This window comes from Gymnogyps californianus, chromosome 1, assembly GCF_018139145.2.
Source record: "Gymnogyps californianus isolate 813 chromosome 1, ASM1813914v2, whole genome shotgun sequence".
NCBI lineage: Eukaryota > Metazoa > Chordata > Aves > Accipitriformes > Cathartidae > Gymnogyps > Gymnogyps californianus.
Window position 1 is genome coordinate 125,033,198 of NC_059471.1, and position 16,939 is coordinate 125,050,136.

General features: G+C 39.4%; 1 protein-coding gene and 1 long non-coding RNA gene across 2 annotated transcripts in view; one reads left to right on the top strand and one right to left on the bottom strand.

Annotated features, from left to right (window-relative positions):
• Positions 1 to 1,205: 1,205 nt before the first annotated feature.
• On the top strand, positions 1,206 to 9,710 carry LOC127014259 (uncharacterized). Its single transcript, XR_007766166.1, has 3 exons — positions 1,206 to 1,267; positions 1,775 to 1,921; positions 9,669 to 9,710. It is a non-coding gene; the product is annotated as an uncharacterized LOC127014259 (long non-coding RNA).
• Positions 2,013 to 16,939, bottom strand: part of DCBLD2 (discoidin, CUB and LCCL domain containing 2) — a 47,372-nt gene continuing 32,445 nt past the window's right edge. The window contains exons 8-15 of the mRNA XM_050893499.1: positions 16,420 to 16,635; positions 14,740 to 14,864; positions 10,171 to 10,318; positions 9,627 to 9,791; positions 8,579 to 8,672; positions 8,144 to 8,193; positions 6,310 to 6,447; positions 2,013 to 5,218 (exon numbers count right to left, since the gene is read on the bottom strand). Coding sequence (XP_050749456.1) covers positions 4,776 to 5,218; positions 6,310 to 6,447; positions 8,144 to 8,193; positions 8,579 to 8,672; positions 9,627 to 9,791; positions 10,171 to 10,318; positions 14,740 to 14,864; positions 16,420 to 16,635 — 1,379 coding nt within the window. The 3' untranslated portion in view covers positions 2,013 to 4,775. The remainder of the gene's footprint in view (positions 5,219 to 6,309; positions 6,448 to 8,143; positions 8,194 to 8,578; positions 8,673 to 9,626; positions 9,792 to 10,170; positions 10,319 to 14,739; positions 14,865 to 16,419; positions 16,636 to 16,939) is intronic.

Consider the following 16,939-nt stretch of genomic DNA (forward strand, 5'->3'; position numbering starts at 1 on the left):
AATGTAAGACTTTATAACAGTCTGGAAATAATTTTTATGTGTTGTGGCATTGTATTGGTGTGAAACCTGACCTGTCGACTTTCACTTTCCCTTTCAATTGCATCCTGACTGTTTTGGACTCTGTCTTGCTTAAAGCCACATACAAAGGTAAAAAAGCTAAAAGAATCACAACATTATTTAATTTTGAAGGTTTTCTTAGGTAGATTGTGATTCTACTGTAATTTGACCATAGAGCTATTTGTGTAGTCACTCTAGGTAAGTTCAGCATGCAGACAGCACACTTAAAAGCTGTTCTAGTCTTCTGCCATTTACATGTGAATGTAGGTAGGAGTGTTTCTTCCAGTTTCATGTGCAGTACTGTCATTACATCTGCAAAAACAATAGTGTGTCTTTTCCTTTTGCAAGGCAACAGAGACAGCTGTTGGTATAAACTTCTGGCTGTGCTGAAAACTGACACCAGTTTCAAGTTTTATATGCCTTTTTTAGATCAGAATTTGGTTAGTGATCGTGTGGTTTCATAAAAGTGATAGTTGTGCATCCCTTGAAGTTGAACCATGCTATATTTGATTACATTATCAATAATTGTTTTAAGACTTACCTAAGGAAAAGTTTGAACAGACAACTTCCCAAACTGACTTTCACTGGACTATCACGTACAGTAAAATTCCTTAGTGCTAGTCTCCTCACAGGTCAGCATCACCCATTTTAAGAATGTGCATTTCTTTGAAGTTTTAATGCTAAGAAACATCTGAGGTGTCTCGTAGAGCAACTGGAGTTTCTTCCAGCTTGCAACGAGACACCTGTGAACTCCCAGTACAGGAGAAGAGAGTTTACTGCAAGCATAAGTATGTTCTGTTTTCATCATTATAAAACAAAAACAGTACAAATGCTGAACACTTACTCTTATGCATGAAGGACAAATTTCGTTCATTTACATGAAAAGCTTTACTTTTTCAGGAACTTTTCTTCCTAGAAATAATGCATTATTTGTGTAGTGAACAGAATACTTAGCCTTTTAACTTAAGCAATTCTCATGGTCTTTCACTATTTCTGTACAGCATTTGTGGGAAAGCAATACAAAATAGTGTGTCAGGAGACTTTTATGCACACTAAGGTCTGTAGAAGTAGGGTGTTTTCTGCTCCTGAAACATTCTCAGAAATCTAGATACATTTTTGCCTCAATTTTTTTTTTCCCTCTATCACCCAAGATGTGGAAGACCTTAAACATGAAGCTGAGACAGCCCAAGCTGAAGTAGCAGTACGTCAGGTAAGCTGCGTTTCACGCAGAATGTATGTTTAGCAAGATGCAGAGACAGCTAAGGAAACAGCAAGTGTTCTGCCTTGCACAGATGGCTGTCCCACTTGAGAACAGTCCTCCAGAACGCTGGTCAACTAAAGCAGGGATGCTTGCAGGCATGCTGGCATTCATTTTCCAAAGACAAGTCTGCTTGTAATGTTAGAAGGATGTTTCAGTTTGAGAAGCACAGGACTAAGCCATCCAATTTTAACCTTGTACTTGCAAAAGAAGAGTAATTATGATTTCCTTATTTTAGGAACTGCAGTGCTAGAATTAAGATAAAGAAAGGGAAAGCTTTGAAAGCAAAAGCAGCTTTTTTTCAGTAATTGGAAAATAGCCATGGTCTAGTTGAAGAATAAACTAGCAGCCCCTCTACCAGTATAGAGGTGGTGTGCTGACTGGGGGGTGGGGACTGTCTCTGCATCTAAGCAATGGGTTATTCTGGACCGGAGCCTGACTTTCTCGTTACGCTAACAGAGGGCAGCTGCCTGTGCTGTGCCTTAGCCTCTCGCCACGCAGGACTCCAGAGCCAGCATTCTGCCAGCAGCAGGTAACTCCAGGGAAGCTCCCTCCTGTAAATACCACTTGCCCCTGCAGCAGACTCCAGCCACGAGGAGAGCTCTGGTAAGTGTCAGTTTACTACTTCTCATGCTTGGTGAGATGGGGTAAGGACCCACCCGTCCTCTGTGGGGGTGTTAAATGCAAACATACTGAGTAACACGTATGTACAATTTATTTAAAATACTTTTTAACATACATATAAAAACCCCTCACTATTTATACAGTCTAAGTTCTAGCAACATATACAAATACTGAGCAACTACAATACATGCTGAGGTAAGAACATACATTCTGGGAGAATACTCAAGCCAAACAAGATTGAAGTACATTTTATATCCATATGTCTTCACATGTAAGAGACCCCATTAAATGTACATCTGCTTGTATTGTACACCAGAGAATTCTAATCTTAAGTGTGTCATGCAACTTACATTTGGGAATCAATGTTTAACAGTTTGTAGCATACATTTTAAACCCAACCGTTACATATTCAGACTTTTCTTCTTAGCCCTAGCAGGTAACATGTTCAAAGTTGAAAGCAGCGAGCAAAGCTTGGGACCAATTTCTTTCAGAAAAGGGACTTAAATTCTTAAAAACATCCATTCCAGTCAACAGCTCATGCTGCTCAGATAATGAAACTGCATTACAGTTGCTTAAAAAATAACGCACTGTAGAGAAACACTATCTTAGCCTACAGTATATCCACAGTTCTACCAGTAAAAATTAAATCCAAGCGTGTTAATTTTACTGACTTGAACACATCCATTTATTTTTATGGTAGATTAATTTTTCTAAGCCTAAACTGGTACCATTTGAGAATGCAGAGGTTTCTTAACTTGGCTGGAATAAGTATGTCACATCTTGGTGCAAACAAATAACCTCCCAACCCTTTCAAATAAAATCAGCTCAGATAATTTCAAAGTCATAGTTGCTGCTGATGGGTAAGAACACTTACTTACCTGTTTAAGCAAAACTACAAAGAGAGCACACTAGCTTTATCAAGCAGAAAAAGTTGCGATAGCATCAGAAGTACAACTACAGGCAGGAATTTCTTTTTCATGAATGGGTCTTACATACCACCCTTACTTACATTCACATTTGGACTCAGACACCCAATTCTAAAAAAAAATTAAAAAAAAAAAAAATCATTCTCAATGAATGAGAATGAATGATCAACAAATTGTAGAACTGAGCTTTAAGGTAGCACAGAGTATGTAATAATGTATTCTAGATGTTGAGCAGGCCACAAGTAATTTTGGATTTACTGAGTTTCTATACAGCCCCTGTGCAAACAAATTTTCAAGTGGTAAGTTAGGATACCGTACTGGTATAAAGACATGGTGGCAGCCCTCTTGAACAGTATTTTAGTTTCAATTTGGATGTTCTCCACCTAGTTTAGGGACACTGTGCAATAAACAAGGCTGACTTGAATTACATCACAGAAACAAACAGTAACTACTGAAGTCCATAAAACTGGGCTAATGTGTAGGTAGGGGGTTTCACATGTATAAATTAATTCAGCACCCTCCCAACAGTGCTGTTACAATAAAAATAAAGCATTTTTATTGTGGTTTTTTTCTACTACTTAGGTTAAAAAGCTGTGCTTTGTTTCTAACAAGATAAAAAATGGCAAATATGACATCCAAGTTGTTTTCATTTCATGATTACGTAGCTGAAACTAGTCTACATTATTCCAAATAGAAGACTGACTGCAATGTTTTCATAGGAGAGAACACTGGAACATTCAAAGGATACAAATTCCATTAAACGCTTCTGAAATGGACACTCTTTGGAACAGTACTGGTTCTCTTGCAAAGGTTTTGGAATCTTTTATACTTCTAATAAGAACAATCATAAGAAAAGCCCTAAGGTTAACATTTTTCAGTTGTGCTAAAAGGTACCATATGTGCTAAATGCGTGTATAACACAGACTGTGCACCATTAGAATATTTGTGTGCTTCCTTAAGCACTCACAAAAGTATGTACATATCTTTCTTTGTATATGCTCACATCTTAACACACAACAACAGATACTCGGGGGCAGGGGCGGGGCAGTGGGACAGGGAGAACCTTTCTGAATTCAGTCACCTCGAACACCTGGATGCTTCTTGCACATTGACCATCAGGGAAGTCTGAATTCGAGGCAGATGCTATTCAGAGTAGCCTTCCCTTAGTAGGGAAAATGTAAAAGCAGTTGCCACGTAGTTTGCTTGTGTGACTTCTTTTAGTCTGTGCCTCCTGCATCCCTAGGAACAAGATGAGTGGCTTCAGCAGATGAGGCAGAGTACAGACAGCAGATTCTAGTTTTGGAAAGCTAACAAAAATGGTGGGAACCTTCTGAGGAACACACAGCTGATGATTCCTAATCCTGTGAACAGAAGCTGAAATAACATAATTTAGAATCAAAACTATTTTATGCCGTGAAGTTAATGGGATTTTTGCCATCAGTCCTGATACTCCAAAGTTGTGCAGGCATTTTATAGGGTAAAATGAATTTTAGAAACTATAGTGCTTACATATAGATCTTAGAAACTTAGGAGCTTTGGGTTTTGGGGTTTTTTCCCCCCCCTAGAAATAGTACCATTAGCAAGAAATTATTGGCTTTCGTACTTTAAACTGTTTCTCCCAATTTATCATTCACATCTCTGAATTACTGAAGCTAATCTTGAAGAGTTCTTCTCTCATGTCTGACAGCCAATTGTACAGTAGTAATAAAGAAGTCCACGGTTTTGCAGGAGACAAGCTGTAATTATATATACAGCTTAAGGAAAGGCAGAATTACTTGTTTCCCAGACCTCCAATACCACATCTTTTGGTTTAACATTGTGTTATTTAAGACTAACAATATCAAAACAATGCAATTAAAAAACAAAGCTGTCAGCTTTATGGAAGTGGCTTTTAAAAACAAGCCATCATTCTACCTTACTTCATCCTTACTGCCAGTGGAATGGGCCACACTCTGTGGTACCTGGTACACCAATTCGGCAGCGGCACCTGGCCCCGGTTGCCCCTTTGGTGTATCGTACAGCGCCTGTGCTGATGACGTGCTGTCTGTCCTAGACAAGAGTTTATTGTAAGTTCCAACCAGTGGAGGAGGTTGATTCCCTGCAGCTTTGAAGGTGGAAATGGAAGGAACGCCAAGAGGTGTGCTGGGATGGCTGGACATGTCCATGATTATTGGAGTTGCATATTCTGGTCCAGTTATAGGTAGTGGTTCAGCATAAGCATGGTAAACTTCTTGTATGGGTGAATTGTAAGGGTCCAAATCGGCGTAACCTGCTTCTTTTCCTTCCTCTGGTTTAAAGGTTGATCTCTGATGAAGCGTGCCAACAATTCCCCCTACCAGCGGCTGAGCATACTCTGTGTTGCAAGCCCCAACAAAACAAAATAAAAACATACTTAATGGAAGTTTTTTTACAGTGGCATCACATCAAATACAACACGTCAGTAGTGTCACAGAAACTATCCTAGAGCAAACCAGTGGTCTGTCTCTGTCCGCCAGTGCCAATTGCTTTGGAAAAAAAGTCACTTCCACCCAACAGTTAAAGCCGTTGGGATAGCCACAACATCCCCATTTCTCAGGTTTGTACTTCTTCCCTTGTGAGCTGCAGTTTCCCATGCTGTAACTCTGCCTCAAAACAAAGTTTTTTGAAACATACTTCCCTGCAAAATTAGAATTAAATGAAATTATGCTGCCTGGCTTTGGATAAAAAGTGGTCCTTGGGGCAGAGGGTTTGTCCTCTGAGGGGGGAAGCCTGCATGTGGTCAGCTGAGATGTTTTAGTTCAATAGATAATCTGAGTTACAAAAGCTGGAGGTGAGAAACCTGGCTAGCTGGGTAAAAACAGACAAGCAGCCAAAAAGAGAAGAGTAATTCTGCCTGCTGTGAAGCCATAATTCCTGCGCGTCTGCGTATTTCTGCCATCAGCATGTAAGCACAGAACCAAAGGCACAGTCAGTCATCTTCCTCTAATGACTGGTTCACCAAGGAAAGGGCGTATGCCATTATCAGTAACTCCTCCTTTTCTAGATCAAAAGAATGATTTAGTCCATACAGTCAGTGTAGGGAACCAAGTGCCACATTTCAGACGTGTGCATAAAGATAATGGGGTGAAATTATTTCCAGTGCATCAAAACATAACCAAAAAAATCCTTTAGCCCTTTATGGGGTTTAAGAACAAGTACAAGTAAACAAACTTTCAGTTATTGCATTAACTTGGGAAAGTGTCTATCCCCAGCACGTCAAGTCAATTCATACATACTTTTATGATACTCCGAGAACAGATTTGAAAAAGCCTGCATTTTAAGAAATTTACGTACCAACAGAACTATTCAGTTCTCCTCTGTTAATTAGTTCCTGTTTGTTTTGCAGAAATGTAGCCAAATTCCTGACATTTTTTGGCATGTCATATATATATGTATTACATGGCCCACAAAAACAGTAAAATGTACCTGCAGACTCTGTTTGCAGCATTGTTGGGACTTCTCTTGGTCTTAGGTGACTAATTTCACTGCTGCTGTAGCGTACGGGAGTTTCTTCACGTTCCGCTGATTTGGTCGGGAGAAACTGCTTCATTCCTTTCCACCATCCTTCACATGGATTAAAAAAAAAAAAAAAACCACCACCCAAGACTGCATATATACTGTGTTTTAAGCTACTAAAATATTTTTACACCACAGCTTGTATTTTGTAGTAGCAGGTAAACAACTCAATTATCAGTATTTGCATGACTCTAAGGTTACAAGGTATTTTAACATTTTCTGGCAGACTGAAGATTCAGAGGTGACGACATTACGCTCACCCAATCAACTTGCCTGAATGCTCCCCCTTCAAACACCTGCAGTCTAGTGACTCTATCCCTGAATGTCCATTAGCAGCAGTGCTGGGGCTACTCATCACATTAATAAACTCATAAAATACAACACAGAAAACCCTAGAGAGTCAGCCATGATTCCAATTTGTAAATCAAATATTTACATAAAATTTTAGACGATCATCTCAGTTATAACCTAAGAGTACATTTAATTAATGTGGTTTCTGGCTGTTAATGTCATGTTTCTAACTCACACTGTTGAAAAAGGTTGATCAGTGAATATTTGCAAAAACCTGAATGAAGAGGATTTTAACTTCAGTGGAAATGAAAAGGAGTGACTGTGGTCATGAACGTTGTCTTGAGAGAAGGTAGGGAGGGTTGGTTTTGTTAGGTTCCCCCCCATTCCTTCCTCCAGTAGCCAGAACCATTCTAGTTTTCCTGTCCATTAACATATTTCATTCCAGCTGTAAGAGACCATCCTGTAGGTAAAGCCCAAGAAACAGGTGGTTCAAAACCACAGAACAGTGTAACAAAATTTGAGGTAGCCTGTGGGAGGGGACAGACAGAGGTTCCACAGAGAAGCACAGCAACACTATTTTGATATTGCATTTTGCCAAATTTCCTTTTAAAACAGACCTGCGTACTGAACATTTAAATTGAAGCAAACAGGAGAAAAATGTAGCATGTCCATCATTGCCATTTAAATACAGGATCTTTTGAGTCTAATATTCTAAGACAACAATGCTGTGACCTATCAGAAACAGACATGTAATAAATAAAAGTAAGGTCATTAAAAGGTTTCTTGTCTAAAGGATAAGGCATACCTAAAACTGCCAGTGAGCAAACACCTCATGTTGAAAATTTCCACATCGAAGTGAAGCACGGTCATACAGACAGTACAAACCCAACTGCTGCAGCAGCCCTTTATGCTGTAGCACAAGCATTTTCAGGACACTTGCTAAGTGCTGCTTGGTGGAATTGTCTGATCTCAAGTTAATGGGGCAGAAGACAGTAGGATGGAAAACATGCCCACAAGGGGCTGCAAACAATCCCACGTGCTTACTAGGGCAATGAAGAAAGACAAAACTTGACAGACCATATCCACTAAGATGAAAGTTTTTTTCCAGGACAAAAAAAGTACCAAATAGATGATTATCAAATGTATACAGGCATTCCTCATAAATGATTTTTCCCCTCATGTTGTGTAAGCAAGAGGTTCTATACTTTGTATACTAAAAAAATTCTGAAGCTGTAAGCTCTAACAGGAGACAAGGCATTTTCTATTTCTGAAAAAAAATTCAGAGCATGAACCAGTTAAGTCTGTCCAGAAAAGAAATTCAGTGTTCACTAGGCCTACATCAGTTAGTATTAGAGAAGCTTCTGCTAGTGGCAATTGTCTATGTTACTGCAATCTGAAATACGCATCAAACCAAAAATGCCAAGTAAAGGATTTCATAAAACCATTTTGTTACCTGCACGATCCCAGTAAGGCAGATCATAAGTGCCCTCAGTTTTTTTCTTGCTGTGAAAAAAAGAAAAAGGGGCTATTTTAGCTAGTCTGCTTATCAGAAGATGCATTAATTAATGCTCAGCAGCTATCACCTTGGCTGTAACTGGTCCTCAAATTTAAAGTCTAAGCACCAGTAACCTGGCTTGCCATCACCAGTCTGCTGCTACTGGAGAAACCAGTTTTCAGTAAAAGCACTTCTAATGAAAACAGTTACAAAAAGCTGTTTTCACTGTCCTCGCTACCCAGGTGAACATGTTCTCACAGAGAACACAGTTCTGAAAAAAAATCCTTCCACAAGTGTGGACTGTGTAGTTCCCATAGCGATACATGCAGCATTTCATTCCCACACACCAGGCTAACATTCATGTAAAGCACTTTCATTAATCTAGTCATTTACCGGTTTCTCCAATGCCACGCACAAACTAAGATAAGAATCAGAGTAGTGAAGACCATCACCAGCACTGGAACCAGAACTGCTGCCAATGCCACATCTGAAAGCCATTAAATTAAGTGGTGTCAGACAGAAGAGCTGCTCATAAATCAGTTTTTAATTTGAAAATTACTTGGGTAAAGCACATAGTTTTTTCACATATAGCGTTTATCACACCAGATCCCCCAGCTAAGCTACCCTGCTGGATGCTCCCACAGGGTAAATGTCACTTAAGATCTAGCTCTTCTACATGTATGCACAGCTGGTATTTTTGCAAGGCTTTTCACCAAAATCAACAGATTTGGTTTAACGTAACTAGGATTTTTTCTGTTAGAACAATGTATTTTATTATTAACAACGAAAATCAAGAGAGCCCAGGAATATGCAACCACTTAAGTTTGAACCTCCTATAAGAAGTAAATACCACAGTACCTTAACAGTTAATCACAATCAGCCTATGCTGGGTCTGCGTGTGACATGAGACCATCCTGTCCCCTGCCATCCAAAGGACACTTCACCAATGCCTGCACCTGCAGTGATCTTGCTCCCTTTCCTGACAATTTTCTTTGATAAAATGATGATGCCACATGATGTTTTGCGAATTTCGTGCCAACATGACTGCTCCGTAAAAGATTAGCTATGTCAAAAGTGTTTTGTCCTAAGAAATTATCAAATTAAATAAGAAAGCAGTTACATCTGATTAATTCTGCAGGGAAGTCCAGGTTGCAACTTCTGACAAAATTTGTTCAGTAATTAAAAGCTGAACTCAGTTTGAAGTTTTGAAAGACGGAACGTAATGTATACATGTCTTGGAAGACTGGTTTTGTTTCTACATGCAGTATGCAACTGTACATTTTTTATCATGTATATTTAATAACTGGTAAATATTAAAAAGATTGATAATTTGCTGTAATATATTAAGTGTTGAGAAAATTTAAATTCAGAAAGCACACTTAATGTATGCCAAAGTACTGTAAGGAGTTCCAAAACACTTCTACTGCTTAACTGTGGATACCTTTGGTTACACTTGGAGTCACTGTGGTGTTTTTTATTTCAGGTGTGAAAGTTGTTTTATCTGTCTGCAATGAAGTCTTCACTGAATGAATGAAGTCATCACTGAAGTCATCATTCTTGTCGTCGTTCCGAGGTGGTGGCGGCATGGTGATTTTAGGAGCACGGCCTTTAGAAGAAAAGAAGTTTTTTGAAGTGCTAGTTTTCCATGTTTCCTTTTCAGGAGAAGACAGCTGGAACAGTTTGCTCTAAAGTTTTTGTTCATGTTATATAATGAGGAAAAAAAACCCCATGAATCAATAACATGGAAAGGAAGTAACTCGTGTCTTTTGAAACACTTATTTTCTAAATTACCTTGTTTATGCCTAAACTAGGTATTTTCCAGGTTAAGTGTAATAACTTCAGAAGAAATTTAGAAGTATCAGTTGCAGAAGGATTATGCAGCTAAGTAGTACTTTATTCTCATTGAAAATATACCCACAATGTAAGCTTTGCCAAATTATTTCACTGCTTGTCTTGCACAGTTGAAAGGTTTTCAGTTGCCTTACCTATACTAAACTGACATCCTAGTAATTCTACTTTCATTGCAATTTTCTGGTGCCATTTTAAGGGGTTAATCCTAAAAAAGCGTGCAATAATAGGTGGAATGAAATTATTGCGAACTTCCTGGTACAATTCAGTGTTCCCTTGAAATATCTAGAAAAGAAAAAAAAGAAAAAAAAAAGACAAACATTATGTTATACAAATGTAATAGCAACTAAGTAACTACAGCCAATTTTGACGTTTTATTTAGGAAAAACAAGCAGTGCAGAATCCTGAAAATTCACCCCAGAACGGTGCTGCTGCCTGCACATCTCCACTCACTCGGCCCTATTAAATGTGTAACTAAATAAAGTTGTGTGTGTACATGTACGCACGCAATGACTTACTTCGGAATAAAGGTACCATGTAATATGCTCCCCAGGCAATGCCTGCTGTTAAAGACATCTCACATGTTTTATGGCACTGAATAATTCTAACTCAGTGCTTTTTGCTATTTTGCACTTACTCTTCACACAGCCTCATAGTTTAAGCATAGTCTGTCCTGTGACTGGGTGTGGCATTTATTAGAAAGCATTAAGAGAGAAAGCCAAGCATGTAATCACACTGTCCTCTAGCGGTTGCTGTCTACAAGGGCTGAACCACAAGCAAAATAAAAGGATTCAGGTTCACAATGGGAGAGCTCGCTCTTCAGAGTCTCATAGAGAGCCATGCGGTTCTGGAAGAGAAGGGCGCAGACTTTGCCTAAAGGATGAGCTAAAGCTGGTCCTTCACTGCTGGTCCTCGCACACAAAGAACTCCTCAAAATTTGACAATACAGACAACCAGGTTTCTCTGGTTGAAATTTAAAACCAATAAGCAGATAGTCACTGTACGATGCAGCGTAAGCACACTGACAAACTTACAGCCAACTACAGGTTTTGTACTGAGCTGCTTAAAACACTATAGTAACTAGGCCCAGTACTCCAACCCAGCAAGCCATCCCATCACCACCTTTGGGAGGACTGGCTTGGTATCATGTTCTGTGTAGGAAGTGAACTGTCTCTCCATGTTAGTGCACAGCAGTTGGGCTTTGGCGCTGCAAATGCAGCTCTTGGGTGCTATTGCAACCCATGTCACCACAGAGGTGACAGTAAATGAGTAACGTTTGTTTTTGAAGCACTGATACAGATGTTGCAAATCATGTTGGACATAATGCTGAACAGAATTATGGCACTTGCCTGAAAAATAAATGTTATAGCGAGTCTTCTGCTCACTCACACCACTCGGTAAACAATAAACCACCTTGCCACTCTTAAGGACAAGCATTGTATTGTGTAACAGCTGATGGTCTGCATAAAATGGAGCAGTGAAGAGTTTTTAGCACATTTCTGATCAACACAGATCGCTGGTGTTTCAACCTTGATACACAAGATAGAGGTTTTTATATCGCGCTCCTGTGTTTAAGTTTTTGGAACAAAATGACTAGAATATCCCTACAGGTTTGAAAGAACACAATTATTCCAAGAAACTATCCATTCAAAAACCCCAAAAAACCCCAAACAACAACCCCAGGGACCTTTAAGGAACTCACACCTGGGCTCCCTGACGTACATAGCGTGTCTCCACTCTCAAAAGACACACAAGCCCCATTACTATTACTTACACGTAAGAATTTTGGTTTGTCCTTACATAGGCATTAATTGTCTTCGTGTTTGAAAGCACTGACTGATCAAATAGACACATAAGTCAATTTAGTTAGGCACGGAAAAATAAATCACTTGGTAATTTAAATGCAGTACTTCACGACTGAGTGTGTTGTTTTTTCTACATCTTAAATTAGTCACCAGCATTTTCATTTTTATGTATCCAAGTAAGACTATCAAACTAACTGCTAACCCATTCATGATACTAAAAATCTAGGTAAGCAAACACAAGGTATTTGCCTTGAAAGTGTATAGTCTCTGTTCCTCCCCAGCCTACTGCAGTGCAGTTACAAGCACATGGCTCTCGGTGATATTTGTCCTGCTCTGAATTTAACCTTATTGTTCTTAAATATACTTACTAGCAATGAATGAAGACAGATTAAATGTGGGGGCAAGTCTACAGTGGTATTTTGGAAATAAATGAATAATACAAAGCAGTCGCAGTTTGTGTGTCGAAGTATTCGCAGTCTAATGAGACATGGCAAGAACACAGAAGACCGGGTTTCCAATTTACAGCCACTTTTCCCCTAAACTAGGGCAAATTTTTTTTTTTTTTTTTTTTTTTTTTAAGCTGACAGGCTTGTAGCTACAGATCTCATCAGAGAATTATTTGTTTTGGTAAAGCAGCAAATGAGCAGCAAAATACAGAGGTGACTCTTTGAGGGGATGCACCCAGCCCGAACTGCTGTACTGTATCCTTGTTTGCTCTGTGCCATGCCAGTGCCCACTACTAAAAGAAGGTGGAAGCTGCATCTGGCTACCCGAGCAACAAATGCAGAAGTTACAGATCAGGAAAATAGATGCCCAACACTGAAAGTTAGTCTCACTTCAGGTTTCTGAGGCTGAGCATGTAACAACAAAGGCAACAAGAATCGTTAACGTTGACTATGATCTTCAAGAAAGATTAACAGTAAAGTACTTCTTTACTCCAGGCTTTTATTAGTCAAGGTTTTGATGTCAAGTGTTAAGATGGTAACTTCACTTTACCTGCAGCTCAGCATTTCTTGTTCATTTAATTTTTTGCACAAAAAAATTTGCTTCTGAGCTCACCACAATGCAAGTTTTTTGATGAGAAATCACTTTCATATTCCATTTATCATCAAACTCTCTCCATTTGCCTCTGTGCTGTCAAACAAAACCTTTCCAACACTGCAACTTTGATTTGTCATTTTCCCCCAACTGAAGCATTTTATTCTTTTTTTATATATTAAAATTTTAAGAAAAGCTTTTCTCAAGCACTGACAGATCTCTAGAAGCTATTTGCAAAGAGGACTACAGGAAAGGCTTGGAAAAGCTTCTAGTCTCCTGAACAACGTTAGGAATTTCAAACATCTTTCAAAAAAATGGGGAATACCACCTCCTGTTTGGTCTGGTGTGCAATTACGTAAGGCTCAAAGGGAGAAGCCTGCATGCATACACATCCAAAAGCAAAGCTGCATCAAGTGAGATCATGTCAGACAGAGGAAAAATCTGCTGGTTTGAAGCCTAAGAGATCAACCATACTGAACCCTTTCTTCTGTCATTTAACTACAGCTGGCACTTCCTGGGTATGTATGGTTCTTCACACATTGTACCTAATGATACAAAGAGTGCAAAAAAAGATCTGTTGCCCGTAATTTCAAGCTCCACAATTTGTTTCATTTCATGAACTTGCAAGAAAAACCGTATGCCCAAATTAAAAGGCAACGGCTGCAAAGGTTTTCTAAGAAAATAATCAAACTAAACGTGAAGCCTAAATCTAGGCAGCTCACTAGCTGAGATTTTATTTTACAGCCAGAAGAGGGCATTCGAAAACTAGCAAAAGATGCTGGATTCCAACCCCCCCCTTGACTACTCCAGACTAACAGTCTGTTAGTTCACATGTAGGTTCAAGGAGATGGACCAGCCCCGACAATACAGTCTCCTCCTTTCAGGAAAGTTTCCTACTGTGACTATGTTCAGTGTTCAAAAACCTCTTAATTTAACAGAGAAGACACTTCAACATTTCACTTCATCACCAGGATGGTACATCCTACCTTGAAACATTCTTAACCCACAGTAAAGAGAAGACAACCACGTACAGCTAAAGAGTTACCATTCTTAAGACCCATTTCTAAAAAGTTACTAGGTTACTAGTTACTATTACAAGTACGTAATACCACAGGCCTATGGAAGTAAGGTAAATTACATCCAAGAATTTTAAGAAAAAGAAGGAAATTCTAGTTCCACTCAGGTTACCAAGAATCCTCTCATTTGTTTAAGAAAATCTGATCTGAACCACTGGGAAGACCACATAGGACATTAATATTCTCATTTTTACTGTCTATTAAATACTGCAAAACTGTAAACACAGGGGAAATAAGATTATCTTGCCGCTAACATTAGGTGATTTTCCTGTGTGGCAAAGCATTTGCAATCTGAACATACCATTTCATTTTTTAAGAAAACTGCCCTCTGCAAGGGCTGTTCTATTATAAAGGACAGAAACTTACCAGTATTTTGTCAAAAAGATTGACAGAAACATTATAAGAGATGGAAAATTACACAACCCCTAACATTTATTCTGTAACCATAAGAAGATAAGAATGTAAACCTTAATTTTGAAACATACAACCTATTTTGAAAGAAATCTGATTATTCTTAAAAGGACGCAGCACCAGACAGCCTATATAGAATAGTATAGAATATTCCCACCCCCAAATAGTAATGAAAATAATCTCTGAATTTCAGAACTGTTCAAATCCTTACATATTTGCATGTTTTCGTATTTTCTTCTGCATAGGTGCTGTTTATGATTCAAAATTACATTGAAAAGGAAAGTTATTTAATGCTTCCTCACCGTACCAAAATCAGTCATATTTACAATTGTGAAATCTCCATAGAACATACCTAGAAAGTGTGTGGTATTTTTACCTTATCTTTATCCATGCCAGGTTCTCTGTATACTGTCCATTTCTGTGCATCATCACTGTATAAAATTCTGTAGGCTGAGACGTAATAGTAGTACTCTGCTAAGGTTGATCCAGTAGTTATAATACCTGTAAAAATGAAGGTGCCCAGTTAGACAAAAAACTGGTACCAGTTTGTAAAAATTAATAGATCCGCTTTTGAATCCAGAGTTACGTAGCTGGAATCTCCACTGGCCAGTTACATTTCGAGAAGTTTATCCAAGGTGCCAGGGTCTGAAACTTCTACAGTGACTGAAACTTAATAATCATTTTACTTACTTTTAGATTTTAATTCTCATGATATAACCTTGCTAAGCACTTTTCCCCCATTTCTTGATGAAAACGGCCTGTTCATTTGACCATGGCCCACTCCTGTCTCCAGCTGCTGAGACAGCACCACTCTTCCCTGCTTTTGTACTGCCAACCTAAAAGCAGCATTGAAAGAACTGTAGCTTCCTAAAGCTGACGCTTCAGTGCTGCAGAACGACTCACATAGGAAAACTGTTTGTAAAAGCTTATTAGCACAGGAATTAGAGAAGTAATGTAAAATCCAAACAGTCCCCAGGGAGGTAATAACAAAGGCTGCTGGTAAACCTAAGTTGCTTAATGACAGGAAGCCAAGCTGCTGATAGCAGGGTGAGCAGCTGAGCTTACAGAGAGCAACTCACACATTTGAGACAAACCCAAACTGATCAAAGGAAGATGTTTCACAATAGTCTTAAAGCCGGGACTCTATGAAGCACTCTTACCTAAAGCCGCTTTATTTTTGATTTAAGTCAGATTGCAAACGTGCCTGTTAACAACAGCAAACCACCTCTGAATAAGTAAATCAAAATAGAAAACACTAACGTCAGCACAGAATATACAATAGCTGCACTGCCACTACTTAGGCTACCCCTGAGGTTAACCCCAAAATGCAAATGCCTCAGTGCTTCACTACTCAGCATGGGCCACACTGCGATCAACAGGAACAGGTAACTATGAGCTCACTCATTCAACTCCCAAAATGTGAAGGAAGCCATCCAGAGCAGGCTGGCAAACAGCACCTCCAGCTGTCTCTCCAAACAAACACAGCTACTAAAATCCATGACGGATGGTCCATCACAATCCTCCTGTGAAGGAGCGGAGCCTAACCCAGACTCTGGCTGCATCAGTCTGCACTGTTTGGTCCGTTTGCTGAGGGGCCCACCATCCCCAACTCTCAGCCCAAGTTCCGCTTCAGGCAAGGAGGTTGAAGGGGAGGCTGCCAGCTGGTTTTACTGTCTGCTGCTTATCTCACATCGCACTGCAACTGCTCCCGTCTCCACTGTTGGATTCACTAAGGCCATGACGGGCAGTAGGGAAAACCTAGAAGCTTAAGTCAGTACACCAAGGAGACAATCAGCAGGAAAAGGGAAGCATTAAGGATCCAATAAAACCACAGGAAACACTTCAACAAATTCTGGTGGAAAACGTGTTTTCTGCTGTGAAACTCCACCTGTTTAACTCCAGGCTCCTCAGTATATTAGCTAGGATATGGAACCAACTTTGCTGTAATGGTAATTAAATGTCACCTGGACTTTATCGAAGACCAAGCACTGGAAAAAAGGATGTCAGTAACCAAACTTTTTGAATGCTGCTTAAAAGCCACATCAGATTCACTTACCTGTTATTCTCTTTTCTTTATTCAAGTCAATCTGCAACCACTGATGTTCATCACTGATAAAAGCAGCCCAAGGAGGACCAACCCTTTTTAGTCTTGCATTTTCAGGTTTCCAAATGTTCACTTGTCCTGTTTGGTCAGACCACTCAAGAATAGATGATGCCGTGATCTGGGAATCAGGGATTACCCCAGATTCCATCCCCAGTGTCCCATAGCAACCTAAGCAACAGAAAAGGTGAGGATTCAAAATGAAAATTCAAGTTATACAATGATTTTACTGGCTTGGAGTTTAAGACTTCACATGCAAATATTGAACTGCCATCTAAATTTATTCCGTAACAACACTACAACAAAACACAGAGTCTTCTGCTTTCTAACAGTGATGCTGGAACCAAACTTGTGGTCACAAGTATTCCCTGATTTATGCCTGCTCAAGAGTAATGTGGATATTCTCTCAATCACCGCCCACACAGAGCACTAGACGAGAAGCTCTGGGGGAGCTGTCATGGTTTAAGAGTATGTA